We start from the raw sequence: 19,974 nt of genomic DNA on the forward strand, positions 1-19,974 counted from the left end.
TTGATGTAGTTTGTACCTTGGGTTCTCATCAATAAAAAAGTTAGTACCTGGGGTTGTTTGGTGGAAACTCTCATGGGCCACATTTCACGCCAAACAGGCCTGCTAATGGCACACACGGAAACCTCTAGGCATTAGTACGGCCCAAGTATTTCTCAAAAAAAAAATTAGTACGGCCCAAGTAGTCAAAGATAGCCGTTTTGACCTCACCGAGATTTTCCGCAGCGAGCGGGAAAAATATTTAAGCTCGCACAGCCGCTTTTCTTCCTCCCCCTCAAGAAAAAGCCATTCGAAATTCCAAATCGAACTCCCAACCCCGAAGCCAGTGCACGGGCGCGGAGCGGAGCGGAGGCCACTGCGCAGATCAGGCGACCTCCGGTTCCCCACCTCCCATCCACCCAGATCGCCGCCAGCGGCGGCGCCTGCGCCCGATTCGCCCCCCTCCGGCGGCCGGCGGCGGAGGACGCGGCCGAAGCTGCGCCCACGCACGCTCGCACGGCGAGGCGGAGCGGGCCCCAGGTTGAGCCGCGCGCGGATTTACTTGCCCCCAAGCCCTCAGGCCCTCCCCGCGCCTCACGTCGTCAACCCCGACTGGATTCGGCCGGCGGGGAGCTTCGCCCCGTCCAGGCTCGCGCCGCTCCAACAGCGGCGAATCCACGGCCAGTGCTCAGTGAGTTCGATTCTGCTGCCCCCCTTGGGCGCGCGGCTCGAATTCGGGTCGAGTTTGGCGCTTCATTTTTATTTTCTGACCGAGGCGTGGATTGCGGCTAGGGTTTTGCGCGCGCGACTAGCGGGAGATGGGGGTGGAGGACTACCACGTGGTCGAGCTCGTCGGGGAGGGGTCTTTCGGGAAGGTGTACAAGGGCAGGCGCAAGTACAGCCGACAGGTTCGCATCAGACCCCTCCCTCCCCTCTACCGCGTTCCGGTGGTGCAAGGGAGGAGTGATCGATTTGTCCGCGTTTTCCCCAATATAAAGTTTATTTCCTTCTCCTGTCTGAATTTGATGCAGACTGTCGCCATGAAGTTTATTCTTAAGCATGGGAAGAGCGACAAGGACATCCACAACCTAAGGCAGGAGATCGAGGCAAGTGCTCTGCTGCTGCTGCTAGTTTTTTCTAATTCAGATCACCATCCGTAGAGATTCAGGGTTCCTGCCTGTGGCAATTTATCTGTACCTTCAAATCACATCCTTGCTTGAGGATGTCAGATCACAAATTCACAATTGCTAGTTTGTTTGAAGATGTAAGGGTAATCTCAAACTTCCTTCAATTACATGTTTTGGTGTGGGGTGGGTTTCCAGTTCGTCATGGGGGATGGGCGCAACTTGAGTCATGATGATACCCGTTGTTCAATCTAAACTTAAGGCATGCAACACCTTCAAAAATCCGAAATGTTGCAGTCATTTATTTGTTTATTAATCTGCTGTGTGAGTCAGAGATGAATGATGTATCATGTACAGAACAAGCGATAACCATATAGCTAGAAGCTTACAATAGTTTGCCACATAGTTGTATTTGTTAGCTCGCTATGGTGTATTCTCACTGTACCATCTCAATGGTTCTCGTCAAAATTTCTGTAGATTCTGAGGAAACTCAAACATGAGAATATAATTGAAATGATCGATGCTTTTGAAACCCCTCAGGAGTTTTGTGTCGTCACAGAGTTTGCCCAGGTACACAAGTACTTTTTTCTTATCACATTGTGCTTTCGCACCAATTATTGCTTCGAATGGATTTGGGTTGGCCAAATTTCAGTACTAATTGGACAGTGGCTGTTTCAGGGAGAGCTATTTGAGGTGCTCGAGGATGATAAATGCCTTCCAGAAGAACAAGTTCAAGCTATTGCTAAGCAGCTGGTACACACTCGACGTTATCTTGTTCCTTATGCACAATACCAGTCTAGAACGCATTTGCCTTCATGGTTTGAGCTTGTGCCTTCGTTTCAGGTAAAAGCACTCCATTACTTGCACTCAAATCGTATTATCCATCGGGATATGAAACCCCAGAACATCCTTATTGGGAAAGGATCTATTGTGAAGGTATATACTATTTCACATCTGTGTACAGTTAATAGTCTTGGACCAGCCAGAGAAGTATTTTTGATTTAGGCATAAGCACACACTTCAGTTACAAGAACTTCTTATGTTGTTGGCACTTCAGTTACAAGAACTTCTTATGATGTTGGCTAGTTGTGTCTTTTCATGCTTCTAAAAAGAAGTATTTATCTCAGTAACTACAATCCTTACATCAAAGACCTAATTGATGACATAGGACAAATTCAATTACTGTCATTTATGACACTTTCTACATTCTTTACTGTTCTAGTTCTAGTATTTATTATCCATAAGAGATTTAAATTATTGTGGTTCGAATTCTGATTGAGGTTTTTCCTGCCGTATTCACAGCTTTGTGATTTTGGGTTTGCTCGTGCGATGTCAGCTAATACTGTTGTGCTACGCTCTATAAAAGGTACATTTCATCTTTGCATGCTAGCTGATCTTCCTACAAAATCATTTCCTTCATGTATGCCTCTGTTGATATGTTTCATTTGTTATTGTGTAAGTATCTTTGGATTTTTTAAAATCCATTTGTCTGGACTTGTATTAGTTAAGGACCATGATCACTAACATGTTGGATTTCTAACATAAAATGTATGTTTGTGTTAGAATTAAACTTTATTGAAAATGAATTTATCTGGAGTTAGCAATAAATTTCTGATTTTACTTAATACTCCTTAGTCCCCTACATTCTAGAGCAGTCAATACTGTACGCCATTGTAGTCGAGCATCTCCTTGTTGGTTCTTACTTAGCTTATTGTGGCATAACATGATACTTATATGGATGTTTTCCAAGTATTTCATGATGGCTTATGAGACCCCTTTGCCAGTCATCCATTTGGACCATTTCACTAAGCATGCTTCTCTCACCCACAGGAACGCCATTATATATGGCTCCAGAACTTGTGAGGGAGCAACCTTATAATCACACAGCAGATTTATGGTCCCTTGGGGTCATCTTGTATGTAAATTCTTCTTTTTTCCCCTATTGTACATTGTTATTTTGACAAATAGTCTCTTGTGTACTCTGTATTCTACTGTCGTGCTTCTTTTTGTGTGACCTACTGACCTGTATTCCATGATTTTATTCCAACAATGTGTGAGCTAGATTAGGGATAAGTGAAACAAACAAAATATAGCTGTCAGTCCAGACATGCTCTGGTGCAAGTATGGTATGAAGTAAGATCGACCCCAGTTTGATTAGGGATAAGCTAATTTCGTCAGGTGATATAGCATTTTGTCTACAAATTCTGAACATGGCTGGCTATGTAATTCCACCCTCATTTCTTGTATACTTTACTTTATCCAGAGGGTAATACACAATTTAATCATGAATAGCTCATCTTATTGCTTTGTTGGTATGCTTAATTAGGACTTTCTGTAGCAAGTGTATGGTTCACCCTTTTTGTAAAGAATATTTTTCTTATAACCCAGCTTGCTTGCTTAACATTGTAGCGCACATGTTAAACTCTTCCACTTTGTGTCTGATAGTCTATCACTCTATTTACTCTCATCATGCTATTTTGTTTTGAATGTCAGATATGAACTATTTGTGGGTCAACCCCCCTTTTATACAAATTCAGTTTACGCACTTATACGACACATTGTCAAGGTTGGTCTGTTACTGCTTGTTTCAAAATCTGTTCTTTGAATTTCAACATTTTTTTTACATATGCTCTGTGTGTGTCATGGCAGGATCCTGTGAAATATCCAGATAATATGAGTGCAAACTTTAAGAGCTTCTTAAAGGGTTTACTAAACAAGGTCCTAACTGATTTTTTTTTCCTACTAGTGCACAGTAATCGAATTTATTTATTCCTTCTTTTCTTTGCTAATGCTGTATGATGTTAGCAGTTGCCTCAAAGTAGACTAAGCTGGCCAGCATTGTTGGAGCACCCGTTTGTTAAAGATGATTCAATGGATTTAGTGGCTGTAAGTGCCTTGAATTATTTCTTCTAAGAAAATGGATTCTAGAAATAACTAGTTATATGCTCTCTCTGTAGACATATGTAGGACGTTTTTGAAGTTTAAATTAAACTGCAAAAATGTCTTACATTTGTGTACAGAGGGAGTATTTGCATACCACGGACTTACATCCTTAAGCTAATGATTTTTGGCCCCATTGTTTCTAGGACACTCAATCCACACCTTTTGAAGTGAAAAGATCTGAGGCCACACGGAAGGCTGATGAAATTCAAACATCAAAGAACCAACCTTCTGCTGCTGAACCACCAAGTAAATGATTTTAATGCTAAACATGTTCTCAGGCTTAAGCATTTAGAGTCCTGGATGCCAACTTAAACTCATACAAATGTTTGGCAGGTAGAAATGCTGCTAACAATACAGAAAGTGATCTTGATAAACAAAAAAGCAGTAAAAAAGATGGCCCTACATCAACTACTGATGATCATCATGGTTCATCTCCTGGTGCTATTTCGGATGCTCCATCAGGCATGTTTTCTTCCAAACACAAGTTTAATTGTTACTAATATTTGTATTTATTATGGCAGCAGTTTTGACTTTTCTATGGTCCGTATAATTAGATGTTTTTGTGAACTGAATATACCACACGCCACTAATTGCCAGCTGTTGGGTAGGGAGTTGTTCTTCAGAGTTCATGATGTATTAATGGTATAATATAACTATCCTGAATGTAGTCGATCTTTCAGCCAATGATGATAAGGTAGCGGTGGACAACTAGTATTGTATTGCTAATTGCTTGGCTGACGGGCCAATGCATAGGGTACAAGGGACACATGCCTTTGAGGGAAGGACAATACTGGACTGATTTAAGCCACTTCACTAATTCTTAGTCATAGTATAGAGTTTTCTACGAAGAGATATTATATTACTTAACTATGAATGATCTGTTCATGCAGAGTGGTAAAGTACATGACGGCACATGCACATTCCACAAACCACACACAGGATTCTTTCTAGCTAATTGAACATACCAATATACCATCATACTTTTTTACAATCTCTCTTTATCTCGCGTACATGCACATCCTGTAGAAGCCACATCAATCGATGTCTAATATCTCGAATAATCGGACCCCACCTGGAACGGTCACCAGTAGAAGCAATAGTGTCTTAAGGCTTAGTAATTTGTTAATGCTTTACTTTATACTTTCATTAATCATTTACAAACCTACTAACCTGCACCCACTTGTTTGTTGCATTGCAGAGCGTACAGCTTTAGATAAGCTGGAAAAAACTTCACAAACAGTGAATGGTGCTAACAGCATTATTGGAGATAGTGCAGTGCTGTCCACTGTCCTCAGTCCCATAAAAAATTGGTTGAGCAATCCTCCAAGTTCCCCGAGGTAGATTTCTAGCTTATGCTTTACATTTAACGTGAGCTATTCAGGTTATTGTTTTATTGTAGAAAAATGAAGAATGGTAATGGCAAACTTGTAGCAATATGGTTGCTATCCACTAAATCCATACAATATCTGAAGAACAGTGTTTATACTTGTATGTGTGATTGTATGCATCCTATCTCTTCATGTGTTTGTTACAAATTTTGGCATCATTTTAGTGGTAGGTTCCACTCTATAAGGATTTAAACATTGGGATTGTTCACAGATTTTCTATCGAACAAGGTGTAAAAAAAAAAGATTTTCTATCGAACAGATTATTTGGATGAGGAGATCACACTGTATAACTGACAATTACTCATTCAGAATAAAAATCACTAGCTGTACTGTATCTTTTATTAGATCAGCTGTACTGTGTCTGATTTATTGTCTTTCTAACTACAATTTATGCTTGGTCAACTTTGCAGGGAACTGAATATTGATGGTGCAAATCAGTCTCTCAGAATTGTTAAAAATTTAATTGAAGCTGGGTCTTATCAGTCTTGTGCAGCACTTGATGACATCATCTGTCTATTTCTAGAGTTTACAAGTTTCATTATCAGAATGAAGCTTTCAGGTGCTTACAGCCTTGCAGTGAAGGTATTCACACCAGACATCTTGCAGATTCATATTCACTTGAAATATTATTGACTTTGCCATGTGAAATAGAAGTGCTACCGAAGGAAAACTCCTCGTTCTTTTGACATATATATGAAGAGCATGCTATGCTAATATTAATTTTGAAAATGTACATGTAACTGTTGAGATGTATTTTATGATATAGTTGACATTGTTAAACAATGCTTCTGTTGGCAGTGTCTAGCTATAGCACGGAAGCTACTTGATACAAGTGAAGGCGCTGTGCTAAATTCTTATGGCAGACACTGGTCCTCTCTATGTGATCTTTATTCACAGGTCACACTTTGCCACTCACTTCAGGCTCTATTGTCTGATTTTTTCCTTTTGTCTTGACTAGCTAAGAGTTTTGATCTGCAGATTCTGGTTTCCACTGTTGATCCATCTGGAAGAATATCTCGTGAGTCAACTGCATGTCTTGCTCTGATGTTATCTAGGGTTATCTCTGTGTTGAAAGCGAGCATCTCCTCTGAGAGTCCAAATCCAGTTGAAGAAAGTCTCATCAACATTATAGATCATGCAAGGAAGTCACAGCTACTAGAACTCTTGTGTGAGTGTCTGATAGCTTCAGGTTCAGACATAATATCAGGTTCTACGAACATGGTACCAGCAGCATGTGAGGCATGCAAGGCCATCTGGTATCTCGCTCATGCTGTTGACATTGTGTCCCTTGGTGCACACAATTTTTCATTTCCATTAGCTAGCTCATGGCGACAAGGTCACTCAAAGTTGGATGGTAAAATGCAAGAGCAAGATTCATTACCAGATTCAAACTCCAGCAGTCTGATAAACATATTTGTCAAATCATTTCTGGCTTCACGGCCAATGCAGATTGCAGTTTACCACTGCTTGCATAATGGTCTAGAGTCAGCTATTCATGCTTCTCTTCAGGTAATTCTCTCATGCTTGGGCAAATAATTTTCCCTCCATAGTTCTTTTGGGTACGATCAGTTATCCTTTCTGTAGCCCTAGTGGAATGCTAATAATATAAGGTGAATATTTCGGTTCTAACTCAAACACAATTTGTTCTTCACCTCTTTGCACTGTTTCCAGTTAACTACAACTTTGTACCCCATTGCTATCTCTGATTTCATCAACTCGCGGGCAAACTCACAAGCAGCCTCACCTGCCATTTTTATCTCATATGATCCACTACGCTACATTCTGAGACTTCAGATTCTGTACTTCTGGTTATCTTCTTGTACATTGAGTAACAATGAAACCAATATGAGCCTGGCTTTCCATTAGAGAAAGTACATTTAGTATATTCACATTGATGGAGGTTTATACTCTGCTGCTATATTTTTAGTTAATGCAATATAGCCAAATTATAGAAATTAAAAAGCTTAATGTAGTCAGTTGATTATCTCTTTTACACCAAGAACTACTGATGGTTGAGCTTATTATATTTTTGTACATTGAAAGTGTAACTTAACTCCAACTTATGCTAGTTGAGTTTATTATATTTCTGAATGTTGCTTTTCAGCTCATTGCTAGGGCCTGCCTGCTGAATCTGTCTTTCTGTGCTATTATGTGTGGTCCAATGAATTCATCACCGGAGGCCAATGAAATAGAATATGGTGGAGATGGGACAATTGTATCTGATATGTTTTCACTGCTGTCGCTGTGTGGCTCATATTTGAACAAGGAGTCGAAGCAGAACAGTAATCAGAAATGCAAACTGTCCAATCCTCATGCCCTTGTAGTGCACTGTTGTCTTGCATTGGCAACAATAGCAGCGTGTCTGAAGTCAGAGGGGAAATCTTCAGCATCAATTATTTTAACAAGTTCCCACAAGAAACAGCGGTCCCGGCTTTCTGTTCTTGCGCACCTCTCTTCAGCCGATGATACAGTTAAGAGTTGCCTGCAGCCACACTGTGCAGCTGCAACACTTGCACTGTCAGCGCTTATTTCACTTGAAAATGGAGGGCAAACCAGATCTTCCCTATGTGAAACTGCCCTTGCTTTGTTTCCTCGTATGGCAACACTGCACACATTGCTGAAGCTATGGCTATCTGATGGAAGTGAGGAACTTTGCAGATATAATGCTGGTTTGCTGAATCTGTTTGGCCTTCGGGATGGGAGTATCGGGCTGTTGGAAACTAGATTGAAATGGGGTGGACCATTGGCTGTCGAACAAGCCTGCTCAGTTGGTATCCCACAGCTCCTAATTCGTTTGCTTACCGATGGTTTCTCAAGGGAGCCTTCTGATGGGAAAGAAGTTTCAACACACCGCAGTGGATTATCTCCGTTGGGAGTTGCCTGGACTCTTTCAGCTTTATCTCAATGCCTTCCTGGTGGCATTTTCCGTGAAATTTTGTATAAAAGGGAACATCTAAAGCTGTTGACTGACATGCTGTCTGATACGCACCTCAAGGTTTTGGCTGCTTGGACTGGTCTTGGTGGTGGGAAAAAGGGAGTACGGGAACTGATAAATTCAGTTGTTGATATTTTGGCATTTCCATTTGTCGCAGTGCAGAGTTCTCCAAACATGCCATCAACATCGGCATCCATCAATAGTGGTTTTCTCCTCAACATTGGATCACCTGGGGGAAGAATCGGTACTGAGAACAAGGAAATGCTCAAAACTATAGAGCATAATATGCCTCAATACTTTCAAGTTCTCCTAGAGGTCTGACCAACTGACTCTGAACTTGTTCTTATTCAGAAGTACTCATTTCCATAACCTTTCTCCTTTTCCTTTTCAGGTTGGTGTTCCTGGTTGTATACTTCGCTGTCTTGATTATCTCAATATGGAAGACATATCGAGGCCCTTGGCCATTGTGGCCAAAATGGTGGGCTACCGTCCACTTGCATTGCAGCTTCTAAGAGAAGGTCTTCTCAATCCATCTAGAGTAGCAAAGCTACTTAAAGGTCCTCTTGCTAAGGAGACTTTGCTCGACTTCCTCATGATAGTTTCTGATCTTGCACGCATGTCAAAGGTTCGTCTTTTGTTGGCCTGTTTTGCACATCGAGATATCAAAATTTGCTGGATATGCATTGTGACACACGAGTTATGCTACTGCCTCAGGACTTCTATGAGCCCATCAACAAGGCAGGCATGGTTGAATATTTGAAGAACTTTCTATCAAATGAGGACCCCGATATAAGAGCAAAAGCTTGCAGTGCCATTGGCAACATGTGCCGACACAGTCCCTACTTCTATGGTTCATTTGTAAGACAGGATTTAGTTATCTATTTATTTGCAGATTAAAATTTTATGGAAGGGATATTTAACCTTGTTATCTGGGAACAGGCAGCAAATAAGGTGATTGAGCTTGTAGTTGACAGGTGTTCTGACCCTGACAAGCGGACGCGGAAGTTTGCATGTTTTGCTGTAAGTTTGTAAACTGGCTTCTGATTGTTGTATTTTTATTTTCATACTGAGATGATAAATTGATAATCCTCAATCCTGTTAATGTTTTCGTGATTGATTTTGGAACCTAATTTAGCTGTTGCTATTTCAGGTAGGCAATGCTGCTTATCACAATGACAAGCTGTATGAAGAACTCAGACGATCTATACCTCAGCTCACTAAGCTACTTCTTGCTCCTGAGGAAGATAAAACCAAAGGCAATGCTGCAGGGGCCCTGAGTAATCTAGTCAGGAACTCTGACGTACTCTGTGGAGACATTGTATCCCAAGGCGCAATTCAGGTTTGCCACCCCTTGCGTACTCCTCATGATTCATGTTCTGTCATGTCATGTTTTCCGGTCCTTGCATTTTTTACTTTTAGGGTAAAGGGAGGAAACCGGCATCCATACTTCATAGATTCTTTTTCTTGATATATATGGTGAAGCTATACTAAACAGCAATGCCTTTTGGTGCTAGGGCATCCATGAAGCCCGTTTTGTCTTGAAAAATTCAGAAAAAATGATTCAATGTTTCAAAACTACTGAAAAATCCCACAGTATTATCGTACGGATGTATACTGCATGTGTGCAAATATTCATGAAGAATACATTGACACGCGAGCTACACAAAAAAGACAAATTGGTGATTTTGAAAATAGCAAACAGTGTCTGCACACACACTGCACTACATAAAACCGATGATTTTCACTTTTTTGTGTAGCTTGCGAGTCAATGTATTTTCTCATGAAATTTTACTTGAAATGTGATTTTTGAATGTTTTAAAGAAGGGCTCCATGGAGGCTGAGCAAAACGCTTCACTCAGCTACTAATGGGCTATAATCGCAGTCAATTATTGTCATCTCAGTGTTAGCAAAAGTATCAAGTCTGCTATTGCTTCATTCCATCGAGTTCTACTGTATTCTGACATCATTTTTAAGAAGTTGAATGGATCAGATACATATTTAAAAATTGAAATATATGTATTCGTACCATGTGTCAACAAAACTAACCTAATGCTTTGGTCGTCTATTCAGTGGTAAATTGCCGATTCTTAATTTCTTCAACGGTTGCTCTGAGCCCTTGACTTATTCATGCGCAGGCCCTACTCATCAGACACTCTCATCCCTTGACTTATTCATGTGCAGGCCCTACTGAAGATGGTCAGCAGCTACTCCGCGGTTGCTCTGAGCCCCAGCAGAAAGGATGCTCTGACCGAATCCCCACTAAGAATCGTGCTCTTCGCGCTGCGCAAGATGTGCGACCACACCGTCTGCAGGCTCTTCCTGCGGTCATCCGAGCTGCTCCCCATCATCGTGCACCTCAGGCAGTCGCCTGACCAAACGATCTCCGAGTACGCCTCCGCCATCGCTAGCAAAGCGAACCAAGCTTGACGAGTTTCGCCTGGCAGGCGCACCGCGAGGGGGTCCTATTCTGTAACGTAGCAGTCGTTCAGTTCTGCTGAACAATTCTGCAATCCATTCTGTTTTGAGAATTTGTAACTTAGAACAGTATCACGGGCCGGCGTACCGAGTTGTTCATGTATGTAAGATCTCCGCTCTTTTGCCATGTATATATATACATATATGCAGCACCAAATGGTTCAGAAAGTCTCTCATCACATGCCATTTTTTTATTTTTATACAAGATCACATTCGTTTGCAGTTGCACGAGTCGATTGGCGTCAGAAGAGCCAGTGGGGCACCTTCCTCGGCAGCACGCGCTCTTCGATCGTCTTCAAGCTGGGCTTCCAAGGCCCGCTGCGCGTCAGCTCCTGGCTCAGGAACTCCGGCTGGTGGCCACCGGGCCCGCCCAGCAACGGCGCCGCCTCGTCCCGCTGCTCCTGTGCGCTGACCGGCATCGACCGGCACCGCGCAAGCAGCCGCGACGCCGTGAGCGCTCGCCGGGCCTCGTCGGCGGAGACCCTGCCCCGGGTGGCCGGGAGCACGACGTACACCCCGGCACCGTCCAGCAGGTGGTCGGCCGGCAGCGCGGCGACCTTGGCGGCGCCGGCCGCCGCGAGGCGCGCGTCCACGACGAAGTGGCGCGGGTGCTCCACCATGAGCTCGGCCACGGACACGGCCTCGCCCAAAGCCCGGACGCTCCCGTCCGGCAGCACGATCTTGCCGCCGCCCGCGCTCGCCGACACCAGGTTGCCCATGGCGGCGGCAGCTCCTGCGAAGTGTGGCTGATGTCTTTGGCCGAGGGTGGAAGAGTGGAAGGCGACGGCGGGTATAAAAACGCTGGCGGTTGCGAGGTTCAGTTGGCGTGGATCCGGCGAGAGATTTTTAAAACCATCGAGGGTTCGGTGTGAACCTGATCTATCGACGGGAGCGAGCCACACCTGCTCCGCTACCTCCAACGTCAATGGCTGGACGGTCACGGCGCGGCGCCGGGACAACGCCGGCGGCGCGGCGACCCATGCGCCGTGCGTCTCACGATATATGCTAGTCCTACGTCTGTTCTTCCGTTATACTCGCCGTTTGGTCTGGCGAGTGTGCTGACGCGATATTACTTTAGAAAAGAAAAAAAACGCGTGGAGTAGGAAAAGAGATCTTCGGTCACTTGCGTTCTTTACGATCCACACGACTCACTTTCTCCGGATCGTGTTTCGTTCATGCTTGCAGTTGCGGCCACAGAACAGATCCAGAAGATATTAAAATATCTAAAATACTGGTTTCTGGATAAAATCACTATTTCCCGCAAAAAAGAAGAAGATAAAATCACTATACAAAATCATCTAGCATAAGACGTCGCACCATCGACAAGCCCACTGCACTTCAGCCACTTCTTCGTCTTCTTGATCTCATCCGACTATCGGGAACAAGCACCGCGGTTTCTGGCGATGGATGTTGGTGCATTAAGCAATGGTTCGCTACATTATCTTTAAGCGATGGATTGAAATTGCATGCAGAGACACCCACTAAGAAGAAGAAAAAAAGAGATGAAAAAGAAGCTTTTCCTCCTGGGTTTCACCGTGGAGGGTTTTGAACAGGTGGGAGCTTTTGACCCTTTTGATGATGACAATGATGGAGATAGTTTTGACGATGATACAGACAAATTACCTAATGATAACATGGATGACATCCAAGATGAAAACCTCCAAAATGGGGATAATGCTATAGATGAGCTGGACAAGGCTAACCTGACTGTGCAGGGTGGTGGCTCTGCCAACAAAGTTCAAGCTGAATCTGATTTTCATATATCTGCTTTGTCTGATGGAGAGTGGTTTTTCTACACCCCAACTCGGTGCACCCATGCCAAAAAACATAGCAAAACATTTTAAAAAATTCTGAAAATTTGTGGGAATGATTATCAACAAATGTTATGGGTGCTTGCAAAGTTTGGTGGTCAAAAAACATTCAAGGAGCACTGTACAAAAAAGACAAAATCACTGAAAATAAGTTAAAATGTAAGTGCACTGTTTGAGCAGATTTTGTAATTTTGTCTTTTTCGTACAGAGTTCCTCGAATGTTATTTAACTACCAAACTTTGCAAGCACCCTTGTTGATAATCATTCTCACAAAGTTTCAGAATTTTTTAAAATATTTCGCTATGTTTTTTTGCGTGGGTGCACCGAAGGTGGGTGCATCCACTACTTTCCCTTGTCTGATACTACCCATGAGAAGTTCATCTTGGAATGTTTGGAAAAAAGCCCTTATGGTCTGAATCTTGAGGATTATGGAAGTTGTTAATATCTCTACTCCTGTTATCACTGCTTCTTGAGTGGATGTCATCCGTGGAAGATCTCAATATAAGAATCTTGAGTAGTGTTCTGAAATGCCGAAGTCTGTGGATTTAGATGACCGTGATGATGATGATATACTGGAAGTGGAAAATATGTTTTACCCTCTGAGGCAGTGGAGATGAACAGTTCTGGCAGTTTCAAGAGATCCCTTCTAGGATGTTTAGATGAGGTGGCTGACAAGAAGAGTCAGCTCACTGTTGGTCCTTCCAAATGGGGATATGTGCTTGTGCAGAGACCTGCTACTAGGAACCATGGGAATGTTAAAAGTTCTTGCCTACAAGAGAAAGAAGAACCTAGAAGTCCCTACTACTTATCAAGGTACATCTTTTGTTGTCCTTAGCAATGTTTCCCTGGCTAGTCAAGTTGATAAAATGAAGTTGGTGATTGGAGATGATGATAGTAGTAAAATTGATATTATTAATGATATTATTGACGATGAGAAGGAGAATTGCTTAGCTTTTGCTAATAATAATCCTTGAAGTAGTTCTTCCTAATAATTTGGATGTTAATATAGAATATGATAGAGGTTTCTTCTTAATCTAATGGGCTGGCATTTTAGGAAAACTCCCCAGTTCTCATCAAAGTTAAACCTTGTGGTTTGTTAAACCCCTTTAAAATCTCTTAATATGATATGTCTCATGTGGAATATTAGAGGTCTCGGTCAACTTGGTAAATCTCAGTGCCTTTGTGATACTATGTTGAGAGTAATCCTGATTTTATTGGCTTTCAAGAAACTAAGATAAATATGATTTCTGAGGGTTTCCACAAAGCCATTGATAAAAACTGTCTGTTCAATTGCATTTCCTTCCTCCTATCAATACTTCTAGGGGAATTTGAGTTGGGCGACATGTTTGAAGTTATTGGTTTTTCCAATAAATCTTCTTGTGTGGTTTCTACTGTGAAAAACAGAGAATGTATCTGGTGCACCGGTACTTATGGTGCTACCGGTGCACCGGATGCCCGTAGCGCATTTACAAATATTCAAAAAACTTTCAAAGAAAATTAGCACATTCACACGACATCGGTCTATGTTGTTGCAAAATTTCAAAGTATTACTCGAGGTACAAAAACAACAAATTTGACACTGAATAGTACATAATGTAAATTGAGCTTTAGATTTGGCCCATTATAAAATTGATGTAATTTTTTTTCATTTTTGTCATGCAATGTTTCAAATTTTGTGACAATATATATTGATGTTGTGTCAATGTGCTAGATTTTTAAAAATATTTTAAAATATGCTACAACGTCTGGTGCACCGACAACACCACAAGCATCGGTGCACCAGATACATTCCTGTGAAAAACAAGTGTGATGGTTTTGTATGGCATTTATTTATTGTTTATGGTATTGCTTACCCTGAGTTCTAGATGGATTTCTTTGCCGAGCTTCATGATATTATGGAGCAAGCTTCTTATCCTATCCTTCTAAGGGGGTGATTTTAATTTGGTTAGAAGTGATAATGATAGGAGCAATGGTTCTGTTAATCGTTAGTACACTTTCCTTTTTAATGACTGGATTCATAGAGGTGGCTTGATGGAGAATTATGTCGGTTCACTTGGTCTAATCATCAAGAGGATCCCATTGTTTGTTGTGCTAGATTGAGTCCTCACTTGTGTGATTTGGGATGCTCATTTCCCTTTATCTTCTTTAGTGGCCTTACTTAGGGTGGGGACTGATCACACCCCCCTAGTGTTGGATACTGGTGCTAGGAAATTTCCTCTCCAGAAATATTTGTATTTAAGAAATGGTTGCTTTCTCAGCCTGGTTTTAAGGAATTAGTTCATGATGATTAGAACACCGCAACTTGTTGCACTTCTACTATCGAGATTTTGCAACTTAAACTTAGCCTTCTTAGGAAAAATGTGAAAGGTTGGAGTATTAATATAGAAGTTGACATTAAGAGAAAAAGAAGGCACTCCTTATGGAGTTTGATATACTCGATGTTTTTTTGAAAAATATCTTTTAAATCATGATGAGATGGAGATGACGGAAGTGATTAAAAAAGAACTTGATGAGATATGAATGTGGAGGCAATCATATATATCGATTTATAGGGATGGGAGTACACTCAAGGAATTATACAGGTTCAGGCCCTCTGCGCTGGAGGTAATACCCTATTCATGTGGTGTTCTTGCTCTTAGCGTAGGTTACAACTTACAACATGAGAGAGTTCAACCCTCGGCTCGGTACCCTTCTTCCGTCTTATATGGAGTGCACTAGGAATGGTTGCCATAATAGTTTGGTATAAATGCTATTGATGGTCGCATGGATGCCCAACTGAACGTGACTATTACTATTGGTAATTGTCGTATTTAACTAGATTACTCCTCCGTTGAGTAACAACGATAATGAACGCATCGTGGGGGTCACTGTATCCTAGGACACAGCCGACTGTAGGTGCTCCGACTGCTCATGTCTTCCCATCGACCGATTGTCGGGTCTAGTCCATCAGGGGGTGAGAGATCCGACTGTAGTCACTTAGTCTCTTAGTGAGTATCCCTCTGGTATCCTTTGGCCTGGGCTATGACTCCAATGGGCCTGGTGAGTTGTCCCTTGGCCCGTTGTCTTCCTGGACCATATCTGGCTTGGACCCTTGGTTGGGTCATATGTGTCCTTGGGCCTACCCCTAGGGTATAACCCCGACAGTAACCTCTGAGTTTCATTTCTAAAACCAACTGTGCATCGTCAGACATGCAACTGACTAATGAACCCGAAGCGCTACTGGTTGGTTATCCAAGATACCTTGGCGGACTCTTGATCATGATGGAGATGAAGGGTGAGAAAATTGGAAAAAACTTGGTGATACCTGTTTTCGTTCTCTTTGGGAGGATGGCTCGTGGCCCAACTTTGGGTGTATCATCAAATTTCGTGTGGTGGTCTGAGACGCCTGGGCTTGAACTGATCAAGTGACCCTAGTCAATATCCTTCATGCAAAAAGCTGACCAGACACCTTTCTGGGGAACCAAGTTTGCGCCATCGAACACTTAATTTTTTTTTGAGAAAATCTGACTCATGCCATGGGGGATGTCCAAGGCGCTCCTTGCTCTTACACGGAGCGGGTCTGCGATGAGTGTCATCACTCATCTCACTCGGTTTTCTTTGAGCATCTTACGCTCGGTTTTTTATCGTGCCAAGCGCACATTTATTTTTTTTTGACTTGGGACTGACCCTGACAACTGTGCCAAAACAAATTCTTTGAGCCGACTGATCCTTTCATCCGATTGGAAAGCAAATCGTCAAGTGTCATCATTGCAAATCTTTCTGAGTTGTCACATCAAACTCTTTTGCGTGTTGTTAAGGCATCTCCAACAGTCGTAAGATAGGTGTTGGTTAATTTGCCATCTAAGACATAATGATGACGTGGCATGTAATAAATGTGGAGAGAGAGCAAAGTTGTATGTAAATTAACCAACAACCTTTGCACAAGCTCCAAGGTGAAGTAGAAAGCAATCACATTTATTTTCTCACTATCTATGGGATCGCTTAGGGCATCTCCAACGGGTTGTATGTTAGTCTTGTTGGTAAAATGTCCATGTCATCAACCAACAAGCTATCATACAACTACTTCAATAGGTTGTATGTAAGCGATCCCATAGATAGTGAGAAAATAAATGTGATTGCTCTCTATTTCACCTTGGAGCTTGTGCAAAGGTTGTTGGTTAATTTACATACAACTTTGCTCTCTCTCCACATTTATTACATGCCACATCATTATTATGTCCTAGGTGACAAATTAACCGACACCTATCTTACGACTGTTGGAGATGCCCTTACATACAACCTATTGAAGTAGTTGTATGGCAGCTTGTTGGTTGATGACATGGACATTTTACCAACAAGACTAACATACAACCCGTTGGAGGCATCTCCGCCGGACTTGCTCGTGAGAAAGGACTCCTCGTCTTTTGTGCTCCGATTGACAAAAGACCAGCTACCGTTTCGAGGGGTATTGTGTTTTAAATGCTAACCGTCTGGACTCCCAATCGACATTTTGGCTTCCCGTTTTGATATATGACGTGTGGATTTCTCGCAACGGTTTCTAGTCCTTCCCGCTACAAATAGCAAAGGGTGTAGGAGAGAAACACATCTCCCATCTTCTTCTCTACACCGCCGCCGGAGCAACCGCTCGTGAGTGGTTGTTCCACTCTTTGCCTCCCCACTTCCATCTCTTGTCAATGTCGGGCGCGCGAAAGTTGGAGAAGGCAAAGGCCACGGGGTCCTCAGCCGCTGTCAAGGCTTCTGCTGTGGCAGCGGCCGCCGTCGCGGCACCCGATGAGAGGGAGCGATGAGACTGGCTCCCCTTCTTAGTGAGCAAGTGCTGCAGGGATACATTCACGACGGCCAGCTCCCACAGATCGGCTGGCGAGTGCCGGAGCCCGACGAGGAGGAGCCAGCCCCGCGCCCCAATGACTGGGTAATCCTCACCTCTTTCTTGGATCAGGGTTTATCCCCCCCCCCCCCCCCCGATCCATCCATTCCTCGGTGATGAAGGTCAAGCATGCCTGGCAAGTCAACTCTCGATAAATAGAAAATAGACGTCTACCGCAAGAAAAGAAAAGAATTGCAGTGATGTGGTTGGTGATTTGATTGTGAAAGCAACAATTGGATAGAAAAATCTAGGCATGTCGTCTGGTCTAACCACATTTATAGGGTTGGAACGAAAAGTGTGTGTGTCCACCTCTCCAATCGTCCTGTCGTGATACATATCTGCTTCTGTTTTTGTTATGTACATAGTTCATCAGTTTTCCTTAACCATGGGTAATAGATGATTTTTAAAGAATAATAATGATAATACTATAAGTTTATGCCTGTAAGGATCTGAACCCGGTGATTTTTGTATGAGAAATAAAGTATCCAGTGAAAAGCAAATACACTTAAAATTTCATGGAAACCACGTTTGAAGTGTTTATAAAAATTTCTCAAAAGAATATGATGTTAGAAATGTGATGTTATAAACATGTGAAAATTGAAGTTAAGACTCATATTCATTTGGGTTGCAAGAAGAAAAAAAGTTGCACATGAATAGAGATGTTGTAAATTCCTCAGAGGCATACACATCTATAGTTTAAAAGCATGGCGATTTTGCAATGTACTGTATGACCGTGAAACATGTTTTTTTTTTTTGCAAGGATAGAAGAAGAGTTAGTCAAACACTCATTTTACTTAAGTGATAATGATAAGATTATAAAGGTACCATTTGCATACAACGTTGCATTCAAATCCATAACATGAATTATGAAGATTTGTACTGTATTTAAGGGTAGACTTCAATAATTGAGCGAATTCCCGTCACCGGTGTAATCTTGTAGTCACTGAACCCGGCTTCAAAGAAAATCTTGCTCCACTCATGCTCCTCTCGCTGGATCCCGTCGATGTACATCATGAAGACATCAAACAAAACTTCCGCCTCCTTTGACACGATTTCCTGCTGCGGCACTGCATATCCCACCACCATATCCATGATTATCACCTTCCCTCCGGCGTCCCTTGTTGGGATGGCTTTCTTGCACTGGCGGAGTATCTTGATGCAATCTTCGTCCGGCCAATCATGCAAAACCCACTGATACAAAAAATATATTTATATAAACCCATAGTATTGTTATAGTGAAATGGGCTTATGGTATTTATATTTTTACCTTGAGTAGAACGGTGTCTGCCGGCGGGATGTACTCAAACATGTCGCCGGCGATGAAGGTTAAATTGTCAACGGCAGGAGCCCCGGCGACGACGAGAGGGAGGTCCAGTACGCTGCACTTGACGTGTGGGAACGCCTTGGCGATCGCCATGGCAGCCGTGCCATGGGCGCCACCGACGTCGACCAGTGAGCTGCCCACGGACCCAAAGACACCGCTGCACTCTCTTAGTAGGATTTCCATGCTGAGGCAGCTGTCCGCTGCCATGCCGGCGTTGAACACGCGGTCATCGCCTGCATCCTTTGCTATCATCTCCCACCGAGTACAGCCGTGCGCCACCTCGAAGAGCGACGAGGCGGCGCTCGTCTCGTCGGTGAACCACTCGCGTATGCTGAAGAGAGCGGTGACGGCGACCGGGTTGACAAACACGCCCACCATCGGGGACAGGTCACGGCGGCGCGAGTGCTCGCCCCCAGCTCCCACGAGGAGGCGAGAGACCCGGGTGAGCTTAAACACGGCGTCGCCGCCGCTAGCCTTGACGTCGGCGGAGAAGACGCCAGAGGTGGTGAGCACGCGCATGAGCCGCCGGAGGTGGGAGAGCTTCGTCGGGTGGATCCCTGTCTCGGCCGCAAGATCAGACAAGGTGGCAGCGCCGCCCCTGAGGTGGATGGCGTCGGCGATGCGCAGGTCGGTGGCAGCTGCGAGCGCCATGGACTTGACGAAGGCGAAGCAGTGGTTGTAGAGCTCGAGCTGAGCTTGGAGCAACTCGTCGCTGCTCATGGCGAGCTCGTCTTCTTGGTCGTGCGACGCCATGGTGTGTCGAATGATGGGAAGGCCTTTGTTGAGCTCCGTTCTCATATAGTAGAGCTGAAAGGTTGACCTTCTGGACAACGAATGCATCAAGATTGCTCTCCGGCGGCTATCCGTGGCGTGACATAACACACAAAGGGATAGATAAAGTCTTTGGATGCGATGTGACAAACAGCATTAAAAAGCAAGATGCTGATTGTTTTCCGTGACGACATTGGATGGAGAAAGCCTTTGACTTGCAGGCAGACATTAAAAAAGCAGGCGTGTCTAGAACTCAACCGTTAGTAGACTGACATCAGCGTAGTTGTGGTGTTGCGAGCGGCACGGCTGGATGCTGCAAACAGTAACGAAAAATGTTGCAAGGAGTGCTACAAGCAACGA

General features: G+C 43.3%; 3 protein-coding genes across 3 annotated transcripts; 1 reads left to right on the forward strand and 2 right to left on the reverse strand.

Annotated features, from left to right (window-relative positions):
• The first annotated feature begins 254 nt into the window (after window positions 1-254).
• On the forward strand, window positions 255-11,009 carry LOC123043593 (serine/threonine-protein kinase TIO). The gene is made up of 23 exons (XM_044466090.1): window positions 255-667; window positions 769-884; window positions 1,008-1,082; window positions 1,578-1,670; window positions 1,779-1,853; window positions 1,944-2,036; window positions 2,403-2,466; window positions 2,931-3,015; window positions 3,594-3,666; window positions 3,750-3,818; window positions 3,909-3,986; window positions 4,187-4,289; window positions 4,377-4,505; window positions 5,242-5,380; window positions 5,842-6,013; window positions 6,230-6,328; window positions 6,410-6,940; window positions 7,536-8,681; window positions 8,758-8,991; window positions 9,081-9,224; window positions 9,306-9,386; window positions 9,517-9,705; window positions 10,548-11,009. The coding sequence occupies exons 2-23, from the start codon at window positions 795-797 to the stop codon at window positions 10,791-10,793; spliced, it is 4,008 nt and encodes a 1,335-aa protein (XP_044322025.1). The 5' UTR covers window positions 255-667; window positions 769-794; the 3' UTR covers window positions 10,794-11,009.
• A 74-nt stretch (window positions 11,010-11,083) lies between these two features.
• LOC123043594 (uncharacterized) lies at window positions 11,084-11,903 on the reverse strand. Its single transcript, XM_044466092.1, has one exon. It carries the CDS (start codon window positions 11,558-11,560, stop codon window positions 11,084-11,086), a length of 477 nt encoding a protein of 158 aa, XP_044322027.1. The 5' UTR covers window positions 11,561-11,903.
• A 6,389-nt stretch (window positions 11,904-18,292) lies between these two features.
• On the reverse strand, window positions 18,293-19,688 carry LOC123040547 (acetylserotonin O-methyltransferase 1). The gene is made up of 2 exons (XM_044463359.1): window positions 18,787-19,688; window positions 18,293-18,710 (listed from the first exon to the last, which is right to left on the reverse strand). The coding sequence occupies exons 1-2, from the start codon at window positions 19,681-19,683 to the stop codon at window positions 18,405-18,407; spliced, it is 1,203 nt and encodes a 400-aa protein (XP_044319294.1). The 5' UTR covers window positions 19,684-19,688; the 3' UTR covers window positions 18,293-18,404.
• Window positions 19,689-19,974: the final 286 nt, after the last annotated feature.

Source organism: Triticum aestivum, chromosome 2B (assembly GCF_018294505.1).
Source record: "Triticum aestivum cultivar Chinese Spring chromosome 2B, IWGSC CS RefSeq v2.1, whole genome shotgun sequence".
In the NCBI taxonomy this organism is placed as follows: domain Eukaryota; kingdom Viridiplantae; phylum Streptophyta; class Magnoliopsida; order Poales; family Poaceae; genus Triticum; species Triticum aestivum.